Source organism: Marmota marmota, unplaced genomic scaffold (assembly GCF_001458135.2).
Source record: "Marmota marmota marmota unplaced genomic scaffold, marMar, whole genome shotgun sequence".
In the NCBI taxonomy this organism is placed as follows: Eukaryota; Metazoa; Chordata; class Mammalia; order Rodentia; family Sciuridae; genus Marmota; species Marmota marmota.
In genome coordinates, this window is record NW_026000206.1 from 2,856,244 (window position 1) to 2,879,780 (window position 23,537).

A 23,537-nucleotide genomic window follows, 5' to 3' on the forward strand; every position below is an offset into this window, starting at 1 on the left:
GATTTTTTTTTTTTTTAATTTTGAGACAGGATTTCATTAAGTTGCTTAGGGTCTCACTAAGTTGCTGAGACTGACCTCAAACTTGTGATCCTCCTGCCGCAGCCTCTGGAGTCATTGGGATTATAGGTGTGTGCTGCCACATTGGCTCCAGTTATTTTAGACTGTGATAAGATAGATGAAGTTGCTATCAGTTAATTATTAACAATCCAAGAAGTATCTAGACTAAGAATTGAAAGTCATCTCTCAGTTACTGTTACCTCTTTTTACCTACTAGAAATAACAATTTGATATGCATTTTTCAGTATCTTGTTTTTTCTCTGCTAACCTTTCATAAACTCATATGTAGGAATGTAATCATGTAATCCAAAATCAATTAAAAGCTTTTAAGTGAAATACAAGTTCAATAATTTTGATACAAGATTAATATATAATAGTAATGTTATCTACTAGCAGTGACCACTCTGAATGTGTAATGCCATGGGATGCATTTATCTTATAGTAATAATACATAAAATAGGAAGAAATAATCTAAAATGTAGTAGCCATTCAAAAAGATAAAATGTATGTGGAAAAGAAAAAAGTTGTGGAAGAACACAAAAGAAAACCTGATTTAAATGGAGAGAAAATATCATGTTCCTGGAAGGAAAGGCTCAATTTGAATAGATTTCAGTTCTTTCCAAATTAATATATAAACTTCATGTAATATCAAACAAAGTCTCAGGAAGGAATTCTCACATTAGAAAAAATTAGGAATATAATAATAAGAGATGAAGGCAGGAATTTATATATTGAACTCTTACATATTGTTAGCCGAAGCACAATTTTGGTACAGTCATTTTGAATGTTATTAATCAAAACATACTGTTTAACACAGTAATTTTTCTTTTTGATATTCTACATACTTTATACAAAAATCAATTTGTGTTAGATTATGGATATAAATGTGAAAGGTTAAACATTAAAGTATTTAGAAGGCAATATAGAATATCTCTTATTTTGGGTCTAAAATAGAACTTAAAAGAGCACTAACCACATTGTCTTCCCATGTTTTCTTTTCTTTTCAATATTTTTTAGTTGTAGATGGACATAATACTTTTTTTTATATGGTTCCAGGGATTGAACCCAGTGCTTCACGTATGCTAGGCAAGCGCCATATCACTGTGCTACAACCCCGGCCCCTTCCCATGTTTTCAATGTATGATTGTATAGCATATATTTTATTAACAGTTTAATACAGGGTAATACCCATAAAGGAAATAGTTATTAAAAAACACATGAAAAAATTAATAGATTTGACTTTGACTTTAAATTAATTTTTATTAAAACACAATTGATTATTTAACTTTATTAACTTATACATATGAAAATACTGTTATATATGTTATGTGTCATTTTTTAAAACTTTATTAAAATAATGTATGACTTAAAAACACTAATTATAATTTTAAAAGTTGATAAATTTGACCTTATTGAAATAAAGAACTTCTGTTCATTTAAAGGAACCATTAGAGAATGAAAAGAAAATTAACAAAGTGGGAGAAGATGTTTAAGATTTCCATTGCATGTCTACGACAAAGATCTCTTTTATGTTTAAAAGCTCTTATAAATTCATTTAAAAAAAATGTATAGGGGCTGGGGTTGTCGCTCAGTAGTAGAGTGCTTACCTAGCACATGTGAAGCACTGGGTTAGATCCTTGGCACCACATGAAAATAAATAAATAAAGTTATGTGTCTATCTACAACTAAAAATGTATTTTAAAAAAATGTACAACCCCCCAAAAAATCCTGCCAAAAAAAAACATGAAAAGATGCTCTACTTCATTAATCATCAAGGGAATGCAAATTAATACCATGACTCACATACCAAAATGGCTAAAATGAAAAAGATGAGAAATACCAAGTTTTGGCAAGAATGTAGAACAACTGGAACTTGAATGGGAAAAATTTAAATTACTTGAGAGGAACATATTCAATCCAGAAGACACATACAAAAACATGCATTGCAGCATAAAAAACAAACTAGTATTCATCAGGTAGACAATGATAAAATACAGCATATATAAATGTTGCTTAAAATGAATTCGGTAGATCCACACATACTAAGATGGAAAGATTAAAATCACATTGTGGAGCAAGAAGATAAAAAACTATTAACAGCATGTGGTATGTGAGTTTAAACATCCAACAAAACAAAACTGTCAGTTACATATAAGTAGTTCTTATTCACCTATCCACACACATATATGGCATGCACAAGTATACAGAAATGCAATTATGTGATCTGAAAGGACACATCCAACTGATAAAGGAGTTATTGTCAAGGAGGACTTTGGGATTGGGTTGTGGTAAAGGAGGATTTGGCCCTATTCTGTATTTGAACAATGTAAGTTCATTTATTAGTGATATGTGTAATTATAAGTAGCATTAAAAGAATAGAACACATTTTAAAAGTGGCACATCATAAAATTGGAGTGGTACTGAGGTGTGTAAGCAGAAAAAATAACCTACACTTACCCCTGCTTCCTTTTGATTTTCACATCAATTTTATTGGTGTCTGTATTGAGCAGACACTTTCTGATTTCTAACAGTGCTCCAACAGTGTTTGCTTATCTACCTTCTTTTCCTGGGTAATTGCTTTCCAGGGCGATGGGTCTACTGTTGGTCTAACTCACTGGTGGTGGCACCATTTATTTTGCTAGTGATTGGCTTAGGCATGGGTCTGTGTCTTCATTGGTGATTTGCCCAATGAAGTATGATGGGAGAGAAGTCCCCTGGGAGGCTGTTGGGGAAAGATTTCCTGCTCTAATAAAAAGAGATACAGGAACCAATAGTCCCCCTGTGGTTGTTGTGGCAGGATTTGATGTGGAACTGCTGCAGCTATCTCAAGACTGAAAGAACTAGCCAGAGTCTTAACTGATATGCTGGTAGAATAAAAAAGATGAAAAGAATGGCAGAATAAAAAAGGTAGAAAGAATTCCAAGCCTGGTGGTGCACACTGTAATCCCAGCTACTCTGGAGGGTTGGAGACAGCCTCAGAAATTTAGAAAGACCTTGTCTCGAAATTTAAAAAATTGGGGATGTAGCTCAGTGGTAAAGTATTCTCTGTTCAAACCCCAATACTGGGGGTGAGAAGGAGGGGAGATGGAAAGAACCAGTGTCCTTGATGGTACTGGGAACCTCTGAATTTAGCCATTCTGGAACCATGCTACTTGATTTGAGACAGTGGTTTGTCATTTGCAGCAGAAAACACCTTAACACATGCATATTCACAATTCAAAACTTAAGTCAAAAAGAGAGCCATATCCTGTATACTGTTCTGCAACTGTTTTCACTTAAGATTTTATGGCTGCTAGTTAACCATTTCTCCATTGGTAGACCTTTAGAATATACTAGTTATTTTACAAGTTATTTTGTTATTATTAAAAGTCTCCAGAAAACATCTTCTATATATTTTGGGATTCTTGTGCGTTTTATAGAATAAATTTCTGGAAATAAAATTGCTGGATCAGACAGTATATATATTTAAAGTTGACCTACCACTTTGTTGCTCCCAAAAAAGAGCACACGCAGTTCACACTGCCAGGAACAATGGAAACTGGGTTCATTTCCCAACATTTACCAATGCTGTCTGTATTTAGTGTTCACATTTGCCTATATACAGGTAAAAACTAGTTTTCTATTTCATTTATTTATTAACAAGGCTGTAACCTCATATTTATTGGCTATTTATACATTCTCTTTTGTGAATTTACCCAGTGTTTCCTTATTGGATTTATTGTATTCTTTACATAGTTTTGGTTTTCATGTTGCTGGTATATTCTCCTGGGTAGTCTTTTTTTTTTTTTTTTTTTTAACCTTATATTGTCAGTGGCATACTGGCTTAAAATTTTTGTTATTACATCTATCCATATTTTCCTTTATGCCCTCTGCTTTTTATGTTGTGCTTGAAAAGTCACGTCCCAACCTGTGATTATGGAAACATTAAGTTGTTTTTTTCTAAAAATTGAGGGAAAAAATTAGATTATAATATGTCTAGAATTTATTTTCTCTATAATTAATGAGATGTAGAGAGCTAATGTATGCCCCCCATATATCCCAGAGACATTGGATAATTATCTAATACCCTTGGGGATATAGTTATCCCAATACCATTGATAGAAAAGTCCATATTCGCCATAGTGGTATGGTTAGTGTATCTTAGATTTCTCAGTGGACTTAGATCTTTGTCTGGGCCATCAGTCCTGTTCTGTTGAGTCAGTTACCTGTTTCTACTCCAGTTCCACAGTTTTAATTGCTATGTAGAATGTATTTTGCTCTCCGGTGGGGCAAATTCTTCTTTATCATTAGTTTCCAAATTTTTTCTTTGTATTTACTCTTCCAAATGAACTTTAGAATTAATATGTCAAATTTTGATTGAGATTATTGAGTATATATATTAACTTGGGGAGAATTGACGTCTTTACAATGTTGAATCTTGCCATTCAGCAACATGATACATATCTCCATTTATTCAGATTTTCTTTTACAAATTTCAGCAGTTTTATAATGTTCAGTATGCTGGTTTTATTTATTTCTTTTAAAATTATTCTAGACATTTAAAATACTTTTATAAATATAGGGCCATGTTTTCATTGTATATTCTAATCGGTTATTGCAAATGTATAGAAAAGTTATTAATGCCATTGATTTAAATAATTCTCTAATCCCAAGTTTATATTACAAGTGGAATTTTAATTTCATAGGAAAAATTAATGTTTGAGTAGATTAATTTCTAGGCATGGTTGTAGAATAATTCTAAAACTTAATTTCAAATAAATCATTAAAAATCACATTATGATTCTAATATATAATTAACCTAAGTTTTTCCCTTTTATTCATTATCACAGGTTATTATTAACTTGGTAGACCAGGCAGGAAGAGAGAAGATTATTGGGGATGCTTACCTTAAACAAGTGCTGCTCTTTAACAACTCACAGCTCACTTACGTTTCCTTTGACTTCCATGAGCATTGGTAAGATGCTTTCCTGAGATAAGTTTTCAGCAGTTGCAGTGTTATTGATAGATGCTGCCACAAGGACTTTTGTTTCTCCTTTCATTGCTGGGAAGAAAAAATTTTGTTAGGGAAAGAGTGTCATTTGTTTTAATTTTCATATGGACCTTATTTTGGCTAAAATAATATTTTAGTTAATTGTTCTGTTCTAAAATGACAGAGACTTAAGAGTTTCATTTTTGCTTTGATAATACCAGTTGAAGAGCATTTCCTTTCTGCTTAGGTCTAGCCTAGCAGAAACAACAGAGTTTCCTTATTAAAAAATCACCTTCTCGGGCTGGGGATGTGGCTCAAGCGGTAGCGTGTTCGCCTCGCGTGCGTGCGGCCCAGGTTCGATCCTCAGCACCACATACAAACAGAGATGTTGTGTCCGCCGAAAACTAAAAAATAAATATTAAAAAAAAAAGAAAATTCTTTCAAAAAAAAAAAAAAAAAAATCACCTTCTCATACTCTATTAGTCACACTCTGTCCCTATGGACTAACTTAACTATAGAGTCTGCTCTGGAAAATGGCAATTGGTGAATCTGTTGAAGGTGTCTTTAATTTGTGCATTCTGAAAGCAAGGTGTTTTGGGTGTTCTTTGGATTTTCTTTGTTTTTTGTTGTTGTTGTTGCTGATGTTTTGTTTTGCCATACTCCTGGCTCTAACTTGGGTTAATTTGCCTAGATATTGGAGATTTGGTGGTGAGGGAAGCTTCTGATATGTGTAATATGTTTCGGTATTTTCTTTAGGTGTGCTTTCTTTCATAATGCAGATTAGTTATAAACAGTTATAAAATTAGCTATGTAATACATTGTTGTAGTAACACATATACATGTAATAACAATTGCTTTTATTTTTTCCAAGATAAAAAATTATATCTTAATTAAGTTTATTTTTATTTTCTTTCTTTCACATGGATTTTAGCCGAGGAATGAAGTTTGAGAATGTTCAAACCCTAACAGATGCCATTTATGACATTATTCTTGACATGAAATGGTGTTGGTAGGTATTTCATAAGAAGGTATTCTGAAAAACGCTCTGTCATGTGAAATCATTTGTCTAGTACAACTGAACTTTAAAATAATAGCATCATCCTAAGAAAGCATTTTTGTTTTGTTTATTTTGCTTCCCAATTCCTATTCTCCTTTTTAAGACAATATTGTTGATCAATAGGCAGTGTTAGCTTTGAACAGGGAACAGATGTCAGGTGGTTGGGCAAAATGAAGCAAAATGCTCTGTAACTATTCTTTAAGGACATCCATTTATTCCTTTTCATGCTCTCTGGTGCACATTTTCTCCTTCTCACCATCTCTAACATGGGAGAGAAGATTTAGAGGTACTCAATTTTCAGGCAATTCAAAATTAACAGAGAAGGAAAATGATTTTCAGCTACAGGAGGTAAATGTAGGAAGAAAAAAAAATGGCTTAAAGGACAGGAGAGAACGTTCGATTCGATTTTAAGTCTAAACAGGTGGCCAGAGAAATTAGAGGAACAAGGCATGCTGCATGACTCCTCACTAGGCGGTAAAGTAGGTTAGTCTGTTCCAGATAGTGTAGATGCATTTCTACTTTGAATCGAAAGGGGAGGAAGGAGATGGTGTTAAAAGTGCTCTCTGTTTTCAGCTCTGCCTAGTAGTTAGTAGTTATATGATTTGTGACAAATCACTCTTTCTCTGTACCTCAGTTTTGCTGTGTTTTCTAAAATGGGGATAATTTTGTCACTGTCAACTTACTGTGTAAATTAACAACATTGTCTATAAAAGACTCAGTAATTCCTGGCACATAATGATATTCCAAGAACATTGCTAATTAATGCTGCTCTATTATTGTTATACTTTAAAGAATTGTGGTTTTTGAGCCAGGCATGGTGGTCCACACCTGTAATCCCAGCAGCTCTGGAGGCTGAGGCAGGAGGATTGTGGGTTCAAAGCCAGTCAGCAAAAGTGAGGCACTGAGCAACTCAGTGAGACCCTTTCTCTAAATAAAATAAAAAATAAGGCTGGGGATGTGGCTCAGTGGTCAAGTGCCCCTGAGTTCAATCCCTGGTACCTCCCCCGCAAAAAAATTGTTTTTTGAAAAATGTATTAAAGTATTTCAAATTGTAAAATAGTCCTATACTGTTTTTGAAAAGGGTTGATCAAGCTGGGGTAATATGTAAACAAGAAGGGATTTTTCGAGTTAATTGCATGGACTGTCTGGATCGCACCAATGTGGTCCAAGCTGCCATCGCACGAGTGGTCATGGAACAGCAGGTAACTTGGAGTCCATTCATTTCATTCTAAATAATCATTTTTAAATGTTTTTTTATGTATAAATAAACAATGAAATATTTTTTCAAATTCCAGATGTTCTATGGAACATTTATAGAATACAAACATCCCTGTTGCTTTAAAACTTGAAAACCACAAACTTTATTAGAAATAAGTTGAATAAAGTGGCTACCCTTCTATCCTAGCCCTATGGGTGGCAGCTATTTCCTTCATTGTTTTCCATCATCTCTCTTACCTCAGTGTTCCATTTTAGATCTCTCAGTCCTCCAACACCCAAATAATAAAGTTCCTGTATTATATAAATTCCTAAAGTGAATGAATTTGAAAATTAAATCCCCATAGTGAGCCAGGTATGGTGGTATATGCCTATAATCCCAGCTACTCAGGAGGCTGAGGCAGGAGGATCTCAGTTCAGAGGCCAGCATGTGTAAGGCCCTGCATACTTACTGGTACTGCAGAAAGTAAATAAATAATTACCTAAGTGAAAATACCTAGCATGGTTTCTAGATTTTTGTGTTTTGTTTTTCGTGATACAACCTTGTGACTGAATCTTTATCTTATGTAGTGTTTGAATAGCCAGGCTTCTGAATTTAAGCCTGGCTCTATCACATGCTAGGTTTTGACTCTACCATAGACCTTAACCTCTCCAAACCTTAATATTGTCATATTTTAATAAAAGTATTGATGTATATAGTGTTTTGATGAGTAAATGAGATAATTCATGTGAAAAAACTCTTAGAACTCTAGAGTAGAATTCACATTTACTGGGCACTCACTACTCTGCTGTTGTTAATATTATTTTTCCTTGTGCTTTTCTGATATTTAGTTTTATTTTGTAGGCAAATTTAAAACAAAGAATTTAACATATAATAGTGTGAGACAATACATTAAAAATTATAACAAATGCAAGAGGTCCTAGGTTCAAATTCCTGACAAGCCCTGCCCCCTCATGAAAATTATAATAAAATATATGGATATTTCCTTATATTTATTCAACTATAGTAATTCATAAAGCTGTATTTTAACAGTGTTTTATTTTAAAATGTCAGAAAAAATTTTTAAAATGTAAGGGTCCTAAATTTTATGTCAATATGTTTCCTTTTTATACAGTACACATTTGATGCTATGGTTTCTAGGCTCATATAAATCTAACAATGTGTTCTTTTTAGCTGAAAAAATTAGGTGTGATGCTCCCGGAGCAGCCATTACCTGTGAAGTGTAATCGAATCTACCAGATAATGTGGGCTAACAATGGTGACTCCATTAGCAGACAGTATGCTGGGACAGCTGCTCTGAAGGTGAATGTGTGCAGCAAGCAATTATGGATTGTTCTGTGGGATGCAGATTAGACTATGATTTAAAATCAACTTTGTTTTTGAGAGAGAGTTATCTAGACTACAGATGACAGGTCTGTATAGTTTATTCCCTTCTGGAATGTTTGGCTAAGGCAGAGGTCATTCATTCAAATTCCTACAGCTACCAGGTAATGTGACTCAAGCAGGTTTTCATTAGATCAGAGGGAGAAGTAGACTGAGGAGAGCATTTACTGTTCCTGGAGGGGGCCAGTCCACTGTTTCCTTAGGAGGCCCTCTGTTGCTGTATCTTTGTTTTTCAAGGGAGCCTAGAAATCTGGAATTTTCTGTGAATGGATTTTAAAACTGGGTAGAGATAAAGCAAAGCATATCTATTGGCAGAACTTGGTCTCTATTATGATAATTTGTCTTTGCTGAATTTGAATTCTAATCCTAAACTCTGTGACCTTGGGTAAGTCACTTAGTTTCTGTCTCATTTGCAGTAAGACTAGGCATATTGTAAAAGGTCATCATGGAAATAGACTTAAATGCTTTTATTTTTTATTTTTTTTTATTTTTTATTGTTGGCTGTTCAAAACATTACATAGTTCTTGATATATCATATTTCACACTTTGATTCAAGTGGGTTATGAGCTCCCATTTTTACCCCATATACAGATTGCAGAATCACATCAGTTACACATCCATTGATTTACATATTGCCATACTAGTGTCTGTTGTGTTCTGCTGCCTTTCCTATCCTCTACTATCCCCCCTCCCCTCCCCTCGACTTAAATGCTTGTAAGAATTTAGAACATTCCCTAACACATAGTAAGTGCTGGAGAAGTACTTTATTATTTTCTGTTGTAAGTCTTTGACAATCTCATATAGCTAGTCTTCATAAAATTTTAAATGTAAATATATTCTCTGGAAACCAAATGCTGCCTTTGTGTGTATTGCTCTTTGTGGGCAATAGGAAGTAGTCAAATTTGTTAAATTAGGTTTTTGTTAATTTTCCTTCAAGGTAATAGTTCATCTCAGGATATTTCTTTTACAAATTGTACTATTAAGGGCTTAACAAGCATCACATAGTCCATCTTTTTGGTTGAATGATAAATATAAAAATTAGCTTTAGAAGTTCTTGTACATTTTATTATTTAAAGAATGTAGTGCTGGGATTGTGGCTCAGCGGTGGGATTGTGGCCCAGCACGGGTGGGACCCGGGACCCAGGTTCGATCCTCAGCACCATATGAAAATAAAGACATTGTGTCGTGTCCATCTACACCTAAAAAATAAATAAATATTTAAAAACAAAAAAAGAATAGGACCACTCCCCCACCCCATTTGATTTTAAACTTCTTTGGGATTCATGTTTATGTCTTCTGTAATAGTTATTGCTTTACAAATATTCCCCAAGAATGGCCTGATTAGGAGCATGGTCCTTAAATTTCAGTTTAAGGATGAGGCCTGTATTTGAGATTGTCTTGGCTAGAAAGAGGGATTGGAATGGGAAAAGAAAGAATGTATCTTTCTTGCATTAAGAGTAAGTTACTGCCTCTCTAAGGATCTTCTCTGCCATGTTTGTTGTGAAAAACATAAGTTTAAACCCTTTTTGGATTGTTGTACATGTGCAGTGATCCACGGAAATCGTGGTCTTCCCTTTCTACTCATCTACCCATATGCACACACTGGTTAAATTCTGTTATAATAAATTCTAGGGAACTATCCACATTTTCCGCTTCAGAAATTTGGTTTTTGAATATCATACCAAAATCTTGAAAATCTTTTGTTTTGGCCTTTGTTATATTATTGACTTTGGCGTGTCAATTCTAGAAATTCTACGAATTACCAAGGAGGACTTTACCCTAAAATACCAACTAAGTATGAAAACTGGTGCCACAAATAGCATATTTAATTATTTGACATGCTTGAATCAGTCAAATACTAATAAATACCTTAACTGCACTATTTGAAAATTATTAAAGTTAGGATTTGGAAATTATAGAAGTCTTTATAATTCTAGTCTTGAAATGAAAGCCCAGAATTGATTTTGAGAATATTTTATGTTTGAATAAATTGTCAAAATGGCTTTTTCTTTTAACAGGGTGACTTTACAAGAACAGGGGAAAGGAAATTAGCAGGAGTTATGAAAGATGGAGTTAACTCAGCAAATAGGTATTACCTCAATCGGTTTAAGGATGCTTATAGGCAAGCTGTTATAGGTAAGGAATATAAATGTTTTTTTCCCCTCAAAATTTATTATATTCTTTCCTCAAAAGTTTACTCTGTGAGTAAAAATTTTACATAAGTCAACTTCATTAACACAACTCATGTTTTGTAATATACTTGCGTTTCTATATTGAACCTCTTACCCAATAAATCAAATTTAAATTTTTTTAAGATTTAGAATTTGACTGATATTTTTGGCTTGAGAAACAAAAGAAAACATCTACTTTCATACATATATGTCAGTTTGCTACTCCTGTAACATAAAGCAAAGTTGAAGCTCCTGGAGTGTGGAATAATTTGCTTAAAACCTCAACAACTAAAAACTTCATATTTTGTTTGTTTTCCCATTACTCAAGGCTAAGTGATATAACCAGATTGTTTTTTTTCCCCCATTAAAGCATTTGTCAAATGTTCTTGTGATGGACAAATACATCATCTTCTTCCATAAACATGGTTTAACAAGTTAGTAGAGTATCAGATTTGGACAGCATCCTTACCAATTCATCATTATTTAGAAGAGGAAATAGGAAGGTAGATTGTACAATAGAATATATGCATTGACATGTCTTTAATTTTTATAAAATTAAGGATTTAAAATGAGGAATTTTAAAGGAAAATTAAGGCTTATGGTAAATGCAGAGTGTTTTGGATTAGAATCAAATGCAGGGGCTGGGGTTGTGGCTCAGTGGTAGAATTCTAATCCTCACACCAAGCACGTGTGAGGAGCTGGGTTCGAGCCTCAGCACCACATAAAAATAAATAAAGGTACTGTGTACAACTACAATTTAAAAAAATTTAAAAAAAGAATCAAATGCAACATAGCTTACCTGTGGTTTCTGAGAATCTTTTTATCCCCTCCCCCTCTTTTTTTAACCAGATTTTTTTTTTTTTTTTTTTTTTTTAAGCACACATGAAATACCAGGGCCTAGACAATAGCCAATTGGGAATTAGAGAATTCTGGTATAAAGAAATTTGATTCATTTGCCAGAGTGGAGGTGGGAGGTGGTTCGAGCTATGCTATGACTAGAGAATTTGATTTTAGCAGTTTATTGCGTCTACTGGTTGATATAGCAACCCAGCTTCTGTCATCCTCTCAATTTAACTGTCCATCCCACCAGCTTCATCCTGATTCTGACACTTGTTTTCTTCAAGGTATAGAGATGGAGGCCAGTAGAAGTTCTGATTTGTTGCTTCCCATTGTAGGGCTAGTGGTTCTTTCCCAGAGATATCTCAGGGCTCACTGTCCTAAATTTCTTTACAGGAATGAGATTGTAATGATTTATTTAAGCTTCAGCAGCATAGCATGCCCCTTCAGGAGGAAGTTAGCTTGTCTATACAAATCTTTGACCATATTTTAAAATTGGTTTTTCTTTTTAGTATCAAGTCATAGGAGTTTTTTAAATATTGGGTATACAAGTCCCTTATCAGATAATGTGTCATAAATATTCCCCTCTTTCTGTGGGTTGTCTTTTTCACTTTCATGATAATGCCCTTTGAAACACAAAAGTTTTAAATTTTGATGATTGTCACATTTTTTCTTTTGTTGTTTATGATTTTGGTGCCATATCTAAAAAATCTTGCCCAAGTAAAGATTATAAAGATTTATGTTTATGTATTCTTCTTAGAGTTTTAGGTCTTACTTAGCTTATTGATAATAGATATTAACCCTTCTACCCTAGATTTGATGCAAGGCATTCCAGTGACAGAAGATCTTTATTCCATATTTACTAAGGAGAAAGAGCATGAAGCTTTACATAAGGAAAATCAGAGAAGCCACCAGGAACTAATTAGTCAGCTCTTACAAAGTTACATGAAGTTACTACTGCCTGATGATGAGAAATTCCATGGGGGCTGGGCACTCATTGATTGTGATCCCAGGTGAGTTGAAATGGTGTCCTGATGAGTAACCTGCTTAACCTGATGTTGGTAAGTTGTCACAGTTAATGCTAGCTGTGGGCGTGGATGCATGATGCATGGCAATTTTTAGTACAGGACTGCTGCTGAAGTACTAACTTAAGATACTCACAGTGGCTGGGGATGTGGCTCAAGCAGTAGCGTGCTTGCCTGGCATGTGCGGGGTGCTGGGTTCGATCCTCAGCACCACATAAAAATAAAAGATGTTGTGTCCACCGAAAACTAAAAATAAATATTAAATAAAAAAAAGATACAGTGGGTGCAAAATTAAGGGAGTGCTAAAAAACTCAGTAATGAAAATAAGTATTTTAATACAAATTTGATTTTTAAAAATTGATATTGGCCACCAGGCACAGTGGTGGCACACTCCTATAATCCTAGAGGCTTAGGAGGCTGAAACAGGAGGATCGTGAGTTCAAATCCAGCCTCAGCAACTTGTGAGGCGCTAAGCAACTCAGACCCTGTCTCTAAATAAAATACAAAATAGGTCTGGGGATGTGGCTTAGTGGCCGAGTGCCCCTGAGTTCAATCCCTGTTACCAAAAAAAAAAAAAAAAAAATTGATATTGGCCAACTGCAGCCTGCAGCTGGCAGTGTGGATCCTGCCTTGCCATCTCCAGAGTTTAGGTTTATTGTATTGATGCATATAAGTGAGTGCAATAAGAGGTACAAGTGATGCTTATTATTTTTATTGGATATAAAGTGGTCCTAGCCTTTCATCAAATAAATAGGCTGACTAATACTTGACATTTTTTTAAACAAAAAGCATCCAGTTTCAAGTGGTTCTTCAAAATATCAGTGAATAGCAGAATCTAAATTGATCTACCAAATTGCTTGCTTTTACGCAAATCTAAAATGGTAATCTTCAATATTATAAAATCAAAAACATTTTAGGAAATTCTAGGCCAAGCTCTGAGAATAAAGCATTCTAGATTTTATCTTGTACATTTCATGTAATTTTAATAAAAGGGACATTAAATATGCTTCAAAGCACAATCAAATGAAGATAGTATTTACATATATTAACATTAATAAAAAGTAACATTGACTTACTTCATAGACAAAACTTCCATGACGTTAATGTCATGGAAGATTTCATTTTGATAGTAAATACTCTAAGTATGGATAGAATTTGCATACCTTTAAAGTGAGGTGAGGTTTTTCTCACACATCTTAGCAAAAAATTTGTGTTCTTTTAAGCCATTTGTTTAAAAAATATATTTTGGTACCAAAAAATATAAAATATATATGTATATGTGTTTACATACATACATACATACATATTTTAATTTTTATACTAGGATTGAAACCCAGGGTTAGTTTTATATTTCATGATGGACAATGCAGTCTTAAGTTTATTTATTCTGTCCTTATTGCTGTCTTGTTTGTAGGACTGTGTGTCTGGCGGTCACAGACAGGGGAATAGTAATCTCTGTATACTCATTAAGTCACAGGATACTTCATGCTTGTAACTCTGTCACTGTGATCTCAGGCTGAGCTTTTTGTTGAGTTGGCCTTTTAGTTGTATTTTCTTTTTATATATTATATATATATATATATATATATATATATTTAGTTGTAGATGGACACAATACCTTTGTTTATTTTTATGTGGTACTGAGGATCAAACCCAGCGCCTCACACGTGCGAGGCAAGCACTCCATTGCTGAGCCACAATTCCAGCCCCCTTTTAGTTGTATTTTGCTTCTTGTTCTACTTCTTCATTCTTTTGTTTTAGGGTATATTCAGGTGTGGGCCTCTTGCTGAGTTTCCTGACTAGTTTCTAGTTTGTGCTTAGATTGCCTTCTCTTCCTCAGATGTTATTACATGATATATTTGTCCTCTAATTCTTCCTCAGGTGGTTGGTTATCAAGTGATGCAAAGTATCCTTTGCCATTTTTAATTGCCAAAGCTTCTACTGCCATCCTCGTTCTCATCTTCTTCCTTGTGTACAAAATAGGCCCATCTGTATCACAATCTTTGGTAACTCTGGAATTGGTAACCTTTGGAATATTGAAAGACTTTGGATCTCCCATCAACCCAAGAATCATCAGCTGAGATGCTACCTTCCTTGTCTTATTGGTTGTAAAAGTTTGTGTTTTCTCCACTAACATGGAGCCAGTGCCTGATGGAGAGTGGTTCTGTTAGCTCTTTGATCCAGAGAAGCTGCCTCAGGTCTAAGGCAAAGGTGTGCAGGGGAGTCCCACTGCTAACCAGGACAGCGTTAGTGTCTGAGGGAATGACATGTTGATTCTCAAGGCCCTGCAGCTAAAGTTTGAGACTCTCCAGAAGAATCTCCTCTAAGGCTGACTATGCCAGACTGGCTGTATCTCACAATGGTTGAAGCACTGGCCACGTGCCGGGTATTTTGGCCTTTGTGTGTTCCTGTTCTTATTGTTTTGCTGGAAACTGCTTTTGTTGAAGCTTTGGGATAGGATGAGATGGATGGAGCAGATGGTGAGGCTGATACTTTGAAGGTGGTGGCTTCTCAGATCATGTTTTAGCTTCTTGGCTTGGATAGAAGGAAAGGGTATGTCTATCAGAAGTCATGATATTTCTTTTTAATAAAGAGAGGCACTAAATCACTCTGTGGCTTACTCCAACATGAACCCCTTTTGGAAGCTCAGGAAATATGGGGGATGGAGTGGTCTACAATTCATATAAGTTGAATAATACTTTTTGTGACTGGTTGATCTCACATGTTTTTGGAGTTTATCCACATTGTGGCATAAACCTCATTTTTTCAAGTAACTGAACAGCATTCCATTGTATGGATATACACAACTTTTGGATTATCTCCACATTTTGGCTATTACAGTGTTGCATGAACATTTGTATTCAAGCTTTTGTTTGCACATATTTTCAGTTCATTTGAGTGTATATTTTGGCATAGAATTGCCAGCTCATTTGGTAATCCCGTTTGACTTTTGAGAAGCTGCCAAAATATTTTCCACAGTGGCTGTGCTACTTCATACTTACACCAGCATGTATGAGGGTTCCAATTTCTCCAGACTTGACCAACACTTAATTTTCCCCTTTTAAAAAGATTTTTTGTCATCCTAGTGTATTTAAAGTAAGATATACCTTTTTTAGCTTTGATTTGCATTTCCCTAATGACAAATGTTGAGGATTTTTTTTTTCTTGTGCTTGTTGGCTCTTTTTGTATCTTCCTTAGGGGAAAAAAATGTCATTCGAATTCATTGCCTATTTTTAAATTGAAACGTTTATATTTTTATTAAGTTGTAAATAAATTTTTACCAAGATCTGGGTGGGGATTAGGGTCAGGCAAACAAGGAAGGATTGTACAAATGCAGAAACCCTTACTGTCTTAATTTTTTGATGTCTTAGTCATATTTTTACAGTAATTTTGATTTTTAAAAGTACTGCATTAATCCTGTGTTATCCCCTTAATTATGTGTGAGACAGTGCCTCCCTTGCCAAACTGCAGTCACTGCCGCAGCATAGTTGCTGCAAGCCGTGGCTGGCGGGAGCCCGGGGCTGCGGCGCTTTTCCGCCTGGGCCCTGTGGGAGCTGTCCAGCGCAACAGGGCCATTTCGTACAGCCCCTGCACATAAGGGCTGACCTCTCAGGCCTTTTGTGTCCTTTCCCGCCTCCAGCTGTTGCAGCACAGTCTGGCGATAATGGGAAAGAGGACCTTAAATTTGAGAGGAAAGTACAGGTATGTCCTTCAGCCACTCTACAAAGCCAAGTGTGTAGCGGTTCTATTCAGCTCGCCCTCTGGACACTCAAGGCCGCTGCCCTTACCAGGTTTCGTTGAGTGATTAGCCATGGGATAACCACTCTCCATCAGGCCTATTGCTGGGTCAGATACGGCCGAGGTCCGCTGCTCGCCGACCGTTGCAAAGGCGCGAGCCAAGTATCGCGGGAGCCGACCACCCAGCGCCCTTCCCCCACCGGGCCGGGGTCCGTGCCCTCCATGGAGGGCGCTGGATGCGCCGAGCAAGGCGCGCGTGCGCACTGCCAATCAGCCACTGCCGGAAGTGGGCGGCCGGAAACCAGACGTGTCCCCTGGGCGTGACTTGGCGCGGCCGCATAGCAGTTGCCGCATTCGCTGCAGGCGCGAGCTAGGGTGCAGGTGGCTCCAGACTGAGCTTCGAGACATCGACGGACAAACGGACGGACGGACCGACTGACAATGCCGCGCTCCCACCGGCCTCCACCAACCGCGCAGCGGGCTGCCGCCGCCAATGCGGCCGAGCCCAAGTCTGAAGGCGTTCTTGCCATGACTTTTAAGATTTTTCTCCTTTTTGCAGGACTTATGGTTAAAGTTCCTGTGGGGTTATATTTTTCCTGTAAATTACTCCTTTTCCAGAGCCTGATGTTAATGTCCCCTGAAGACAGCGCCTTCTATGCGACTATTGTCGCGGTGGTTGGGCTGCATGTGGTGCTGGCGATTTTTGTCTTCATAGTGTGGAAGGAGGGTTTGCCTCAGTGGCGGGAAAACAAAAATGAATAGAGCAGCATCCTCAGGGCTGCAGATGTGGGGGGTGGGGAAGCACCTAAGGGGTCTTTCTTTTTCTTTCTTGTTCGTATTAAAAGTGCTTTTTTTTTTTTTTTTTAAATGGGGTAAGGGTGGGTGGGGAGGGAAATTAAGTATTTACTGCAGTTAAGACTTCAGTAAAAATGCGGGTGGGGGGAGGGCCGACATTTTTCGACCGCCTATTATGTGCCAAGTGCTTTTCATTAAGGACATAATGTTTTAGACTGAGGATCATGTTTGCCTGATGTAAATATTAATGCCAAATTAGGAAGATAGGATGAAAGTAATCTCTGTAATTAGTAGAATTTATTTCATATAAAAATATGTGTCGTGACGTATTTTTTGGGCTTGGCTCAAGCAACAATTTTCTGAATGCACGTAAGTATCAATGCATAAAATGAAATCGCATATTACTGTGTTATTCGGTATTATTCTCAATGAAGCTCCCTGGATCGTTGAATATGTGGTTTTCTTTTTCCCATTCATTGGATAATGCTCAAATTTTGGCTCTTAGAATCAATCTGTTTTATCGGGTTCTGGCATCTTATTCTTCCTCATTGTGTTCTTCAGTTTATTAGGCGAAAATTGAGGTGCATTTGTTGTTTTAGATGACTGCTAGAGTCGTGCCGCAGCAAGGTGCCGCGGATGTGGAAGACTGCAGTTGAAGATGTTAGTAAATCCCGCAGTACCCATTAAACAATGACCTCATTCTTACGCAGATTAAGTAGTGGCTTAAGTTCGTTCCATCTACGAATCTTTTTTCCGCTATTGTTTTCCATTTGCTTTTCCACTGGCGTTTTTATAAGATCTAGCGATTTTGTTATGAAATCTTGAAATCTTAAGACAGAAATGTCCACTCTTCCAGTGGAATTTAGAGACGAGTTATGAGAATGCACCACCTTTTGATCATGGAAAGCCTGTTGATATTAGATTAATATTTTTATATTTTCACATTCTTCCTATTGTCAGAAATTTGTAGATTTTCTACTTTGACCGTTTCCTTATTAATTTTACGAGATACATTTTACTATGATTTTGATTTAATGGTCCATCAACACTCATCTGGTTTGTAACTTGTATTTTTTATTTATTTTAATCTATAGTGAGAAAATAGAATGTAGCTTGGATTTGTTTCATTTTGGCACATAAATGTTATATTTATGTAAAACTCTTTGAAGAGATGTATTCTATAGGAGTGTAAAATATCTTAAATGTATAGTGTTGTTTTGAATGTTAGACAATGAGGTAATCTATGATTCCTCTGTCTTACATTTTCCTATCTTCCCACTAACCGCCTACCACCTCCCCCCCCCAATTATCCTGTTTTCCCTGAGGACTCCTCCTTTTCCCCTTTTCTGGCTACTTCTCTTTGAGAAAGAACTTCTCCTCAGATCAGTCCTTCTTTCCACCTCCCCCACTTCCCAAATCTGTTTTTTCTTATTGCTTTAAAATTTTCCAAATGCATTGATTGCATTACATTTAACTCCAAATTGTTTTTCTTTTGTTCACCTGGCTAGTCTTTTGTCATAATGACTCTGCTGTGGGAATATGCTTGACCAAAAATGCAGATGAAGATATTTAATTACCTGTGTCATGTTTGTTTAGCCTCATTGATGCTACTCATAGAGATGTGGATGTGCTGCTACTGCTTTCTAACTCTGCCTACTACGTGGCCTAGTAAGTTGCTTTATTCGTTTTGAGCTTTCAATTTTCTTTTTAAATTTGGAAAAAAAATTTTTTTAGAATTCATAGCAAAAAATGTTAAAGAATCTGATTTTTATTATTATAAAATTTCATTGAAATATTTTTCAGTTTGAAAAATTTAAGAATTATTAATCTGTTTTTTAAGAGTCACACAGTGTTTTTTTAGCTTAGTATTATCTGTGTAGCTCCCAGATTTTCATATACTCCATTTTGTATCAGCATACCATATAAAGCATTTTCCCCATTGTTAGGTATCGAATTACCTCCAGATTTTCGCTACTATGAATGATGTTAGCTATTCATATACAGATAACTTGTATGTATATGTCCCTGTGCACACATATCAGCTTCTCTTTGATCAAGAGGATATGTGAAATTATGTGACTTTTGAGGTTCATTGTCAGATCCATTCCCAGAAAGACTACCAATTAACAATGCCAGTTGCAAAATAAAAGTATTTTATTATTTCCTCATGCTCTAGCAGAATTGAGTTTTAATTTATATTTTCTAAATAAATATTTACTTATTTTTGGCTTTGTTAGAATTATGTTTTTAGTCCTCATTTCAGATGCCTGTTGGTATAAATCACATGGAATTTTCATCTGCTGAAATATTTCTAAGTAGTTTTGAGTGTTCTGCCTTCATTTTAGGTTAGGTTTTAGATTTTGTTTTTTAAAATTTTTGTAACATAATTTTTTTTTGCCTTGTAATTGGTTTCTTTTTTAGTGTAAGATCTATAAGCCAAATTTCTTTAGCTGTTAAACTATATGTGTTATTCTTGTTTAGAAAATATTTCTTATGTTTTAACTCTACTCCAGACTATTGTGCTAGGGAAGATTTTATTTTTATTTTAACTGCATGTAGTAGTTTGCTAGTTATATTTGGCTTGTTGGCTGAAAAATGCTTTTAATTGTAATCTTTTTTTCCTCCCTCTTTCTAGTTATGATGATGAAGTTGATAAAGTAAGCCAATATCAACGATTGAGTCTAGAAGGCCTGGAAAAAATAGAAATAGGTAAATTTTAACATACTAACCAACTCTGTTGCTTCCAAGTGTAGGTCAGATTATTTTAAGTGACTGGTAGAGTAAGTATCTGGTAGAAACCAGAAGAGGATATTTCAAGTAGTCTTTGTCTTTAGACTTCTTTTCTAGTCTTAGAGAGTAGTGATAGATACAGTCTGATAATATTAACTGGGTTTCTATTATTTTTGCCTTGTGAAGATAACACCAGGGATCAAGTTTAAATAATTGAGACTGAAAGAGTTTTTATATGTCATCAAATCAAAAGGTCACGATAAGCTTGTCTTTTGCACATTCTCATTTAGATTATGAAAACTTGTTACCTACCTAGTTGATGAATGTTTTGTTGATCTTTTGAAGTGACAGAGGAAAGTGAATGTCATGTGAAAGGTATAACTTTACATGTATTCATTTGGGTTTTTAGGTCCTGAACCCACACTCTTTGGTAAACCAAAGTTCTCCTGCATGCGACTGCACTACAGATATAAAGAAGCAAGTGGTTATTTCCATACACTGAGAGCTGTAATGCGTAATCCAGAAGAAGATGGAAAAGGTAAAAAAGAGGAAGATATAAAAAATATTCAGCAGTGGGCTTGATATATTCTATTCTTCTGAGTCCAAATGGAATTGGGGACATTGCCTACAGTGTAGTGGTCCAGCATTGTGATCTGAGATCTTTAAATACGAACTCTGTTCCCAGGAACACAGGGAGTTTCTTTGAATGGATTCTCTATATCTTATGTTAAATTTTGTTTTAGAACATTTTAAATTAGTGGGGGGACTAGTGAACAAGTAGCAATTTTTAAACCTGTTTTTAAGTGCATGACCACAGATTTTAGTCAAGCTTGTATGAATTTGAGCAGCTTTATTTTTAGTATGTTTTGTATGTTTTTGGAGATGTTAAGTGGTTATATTTGGGTTTCAGATACCCTTCAGTGCATTGCAGAGATGCTTCAGATAACCAAGCAGGCTATGGGATTGGATGTACCTATAATTGAGAAAAAACTTGAGAGGTGAGCATACCACTTCTAAGATTTTCTTCCAAGAATAAAGACATTATTATCCATATTTAAAGGTATGTCCAAGGGAGGAATGGGGGAAACCACATTTAAATTTCTTATGTAGCTCTCATATTTCTATTGGACAGTGTTATTTTATTGTCAAATCCCAAGAAGTTATTTTGGCTTATCAATTAAAGGATGCAGTTTTCATAGAATCAGAATCAATTTAAATAAGCAAATCATCTTCATTTATTAGAATGGTGATACTGGATTCCATGGACAATTGACATTTTTCTTTTCTAATTTATAGGAAGAGCAGTAAACCTCACGAAGACATCATTGGTATCAGATCTCAAAACCAAGGCTCTTTGGCCCAGGGGAAGAATTTTTTAATGAGCAAATTTTCATCTCTAAATCAAAAAGTGAAGCAGACCAAATCCAATGTAAATATTGGCAACCTTCGAAAGTTAGGAAACTTCACGAAACCTGAAATGAAAGTTAACTTTCTAAAACCAAATTTAAAAGTCAATCTTTGGAAATCAGATAGTAGTCTTGAGACTTTGGAACACTCAGGAGTGATGGACAATAAGGTCCAGGCAGAGTCTGATGGGGACATGTCTTCAGATAATGACTCATACCACTCTGATGAATTCCTTACAAATTCCAAGTCTGATGAAGACAGGCAGCTAGCTAATTCTTTAGAGAGTGTAGGGCCAGTAGATTATGTTCTTCCTAGTTGTGGTATTATTGCTTCAGCACCTCGATTAGGCAGTCGATCCCAGTCTATCAGCAGCACTGATGTTAGCATTCATGCTCTTTCAGACATTACTGTTGCTCATGGAAGTGGGCTTGGAAAAGGCCGGGTGTCTCCTTTGAAAAAAAGTCCTTCTGCTGACAATATACATATATTGACTGGTTTTGCCAAGCCTGTGGATATTTATTGCCACAGATTTGTGCAAGACGCACAAAACAAAATGACGGAGCTATCAGAGATTAGGTGTGTGTCTCAGCAAGCTAGTGAGGAAGGAAATCATATGAGCAATCAGGTTTCTAATGAAGAAACCAAATCAGAATCAGCAGAACTAATCCCTTCTCGACCATCTCAATTAGATGTGTCTTTTTCTGCAACAGGCCCACAGTTTTTGTCAGTTGAACCAGTGCACTCTGTTATATTTCAAAAGACCCCTGGTTCTGGTTCAGGCATGTTGGAACTTGAGTCAGGGCTTCATGTAACTCCTTCTCCTTCAGAGAGCAGTAGCAGCAGAGCAGTCTCTCCCTTTGCAAAGATTCGCAGTTCCATGGTCCAGGTTGCTAGTATTACACAAGCTGGGTTAACCCATGGCATAAACTTAGCAGTAGCTAAAGTTCAGAAGAGTCCTGCAGAGCCAGAAGTAGTTAACGAAGTCCAGCAAAAGGAACTTAAAAATATGTTTACACAATGCCAGACACGAATAATTCAGATTTAGATTTTGGCCACAAAGAAGCCTTTGGCTTTTATTTGAAAGTTCAAAAAGGAGTTTTCACTTATTAGGCCATTTTAACTTGTATTACGTCTTAATCTACGGATTACAAATTTTTGTTTCATTGGGAAGGGTTTTAAAGAAGTCTGAACCTGAGGTTTCCAAATTGGAGTCAAGGCTAGAAATCCAAAATCCTAGATTCTGTAGACCTGAACAGTTTATATTCTGTAACAGGTTACTTCAGAACAACTTGAACTGGTTTTTAAGAGGGAAAAGAGGAATGGACTCTAGGAAGCAGATATAAAGGTTAGACATTGACCCATTTAAAGGCTCAGCAGTTTTCTGTTGTCAGTTCATTCCTATGAATTACCTCTACAAGGTGGATCATACATTTTAGTTTTTAGTGACTTTAGTGTTCCAAGTGTGGAGAAACATCTGAATATTGAAAAAAAATTCTTCAGTTGTGATGGCTTTTAATCATTTTCTAGGAAGTTGAGGATTTTTGACACTGGTCAAGAAACATTCTCATTTGGTCCTGATTTTTCCCACGTTCCAACTTAAATATATTCTGCCTATATTCCCCAAAATGTACACTTGCCAAGTATAATATAAACCTGTCTTGTCAATATGAATGGCATTATCTATTACATTTAATTTTGCTCTGTTTTCAGGGATGTAAGAATATATTGGCTACTGGAAATTCTAGAAAGTTTTCAAATTTTAACCTTTTTCCGGGGGGGGGGGGCATTCTTCAACATCTTGTGCAGACTGTTGCAACTATTGAAAATTTAGTCTGAAGCACAGCTTGTGCTGAAACTGGTTTTTTGACCATAATCCTGTCCACAAAGAACCGGGGCCTCTATATAACCCAAATAGTAAGAAAGCTACACAGCATATTCCAGCAAGTATTGGTTTCTCAGATATCTCAAAGTGAATCTCGGCTGAACATTATGTCTACTGTGACTTTAATAAGCATTCCACGTTTGTTATTTATTAGTTGTGTTTGTTTGTTTTTTTTTTTTGAAGTGTCAAATCTTGTGACTATTAAAATAAAGTACCATCGTAATTTAAAATATTGTGTGAGTTCCTTGCATGACATTTGATCAAGGGTTT

At 35.7% G+C, this 23,537-nt stretch overlaps 1 protein-coding gene across 5 annotated transcripts in view; it reads left to right on the forward strand.

The window, feature by feature from the left end:
- The window catches only part of Inpp5f (inositol polyphosphate-5-phosphatase F), a 66,926-nt gene extending 43,597 nt beyond the window's left edge, over nt 1-23,329 (forward strand). For 3 of the 5 annotated variants that reach the window (XM_048791305.1, XM_048791306.1, XM_048791308.1), the window contains 11 exons: nt 4,887-5,011; nt 5,958-6,035; nt 7,165-7,285; nt 8,473-8,601; nt 10,701-10,818; nt 12,505-12,703; nt 18,845-18,916; nt 19,884-19,957; nt 20,388-20,516; nt 20,889-20,976; nt 21,275-23,329. In XM_048791305.1, the coding sequence (XP_048647262.1) occupies nt 4,887-5,011; nt 5,958-6,035; nt 7,165-7,285; nt 8,473-8,601; nt 10,701-10,818; nt 12,505-12,703; nt 18,845-18,916; nt 19,884-19,957; nt 20,388-20,516; nt 20,889-20,976; nt 21,275-22,430 (2,289 nt within the window). In that variant the 3' untranslated portion in view covers nt 22,431-23,329. Of the gene's footprint in view, nt 1-4,886; nt 5,012-5,957; nt 6,036-7,164; nt 7,286-8,472; nt 8,602-10,700; nt 10,819-12,504; nt 12,704-18,844; nt 18,917-19,883; nt 19,958-20,387; nt 20,517-20,888; nt 20,977-21,274 lie in introns of those variants that run through there. The other 2 variants (XM_048791307.1, XM_048791309.1) reach the window with 2 other exon arrangements.
- Nucleotides 23,330-23,537: the final 208 nt, after the last annotated feature.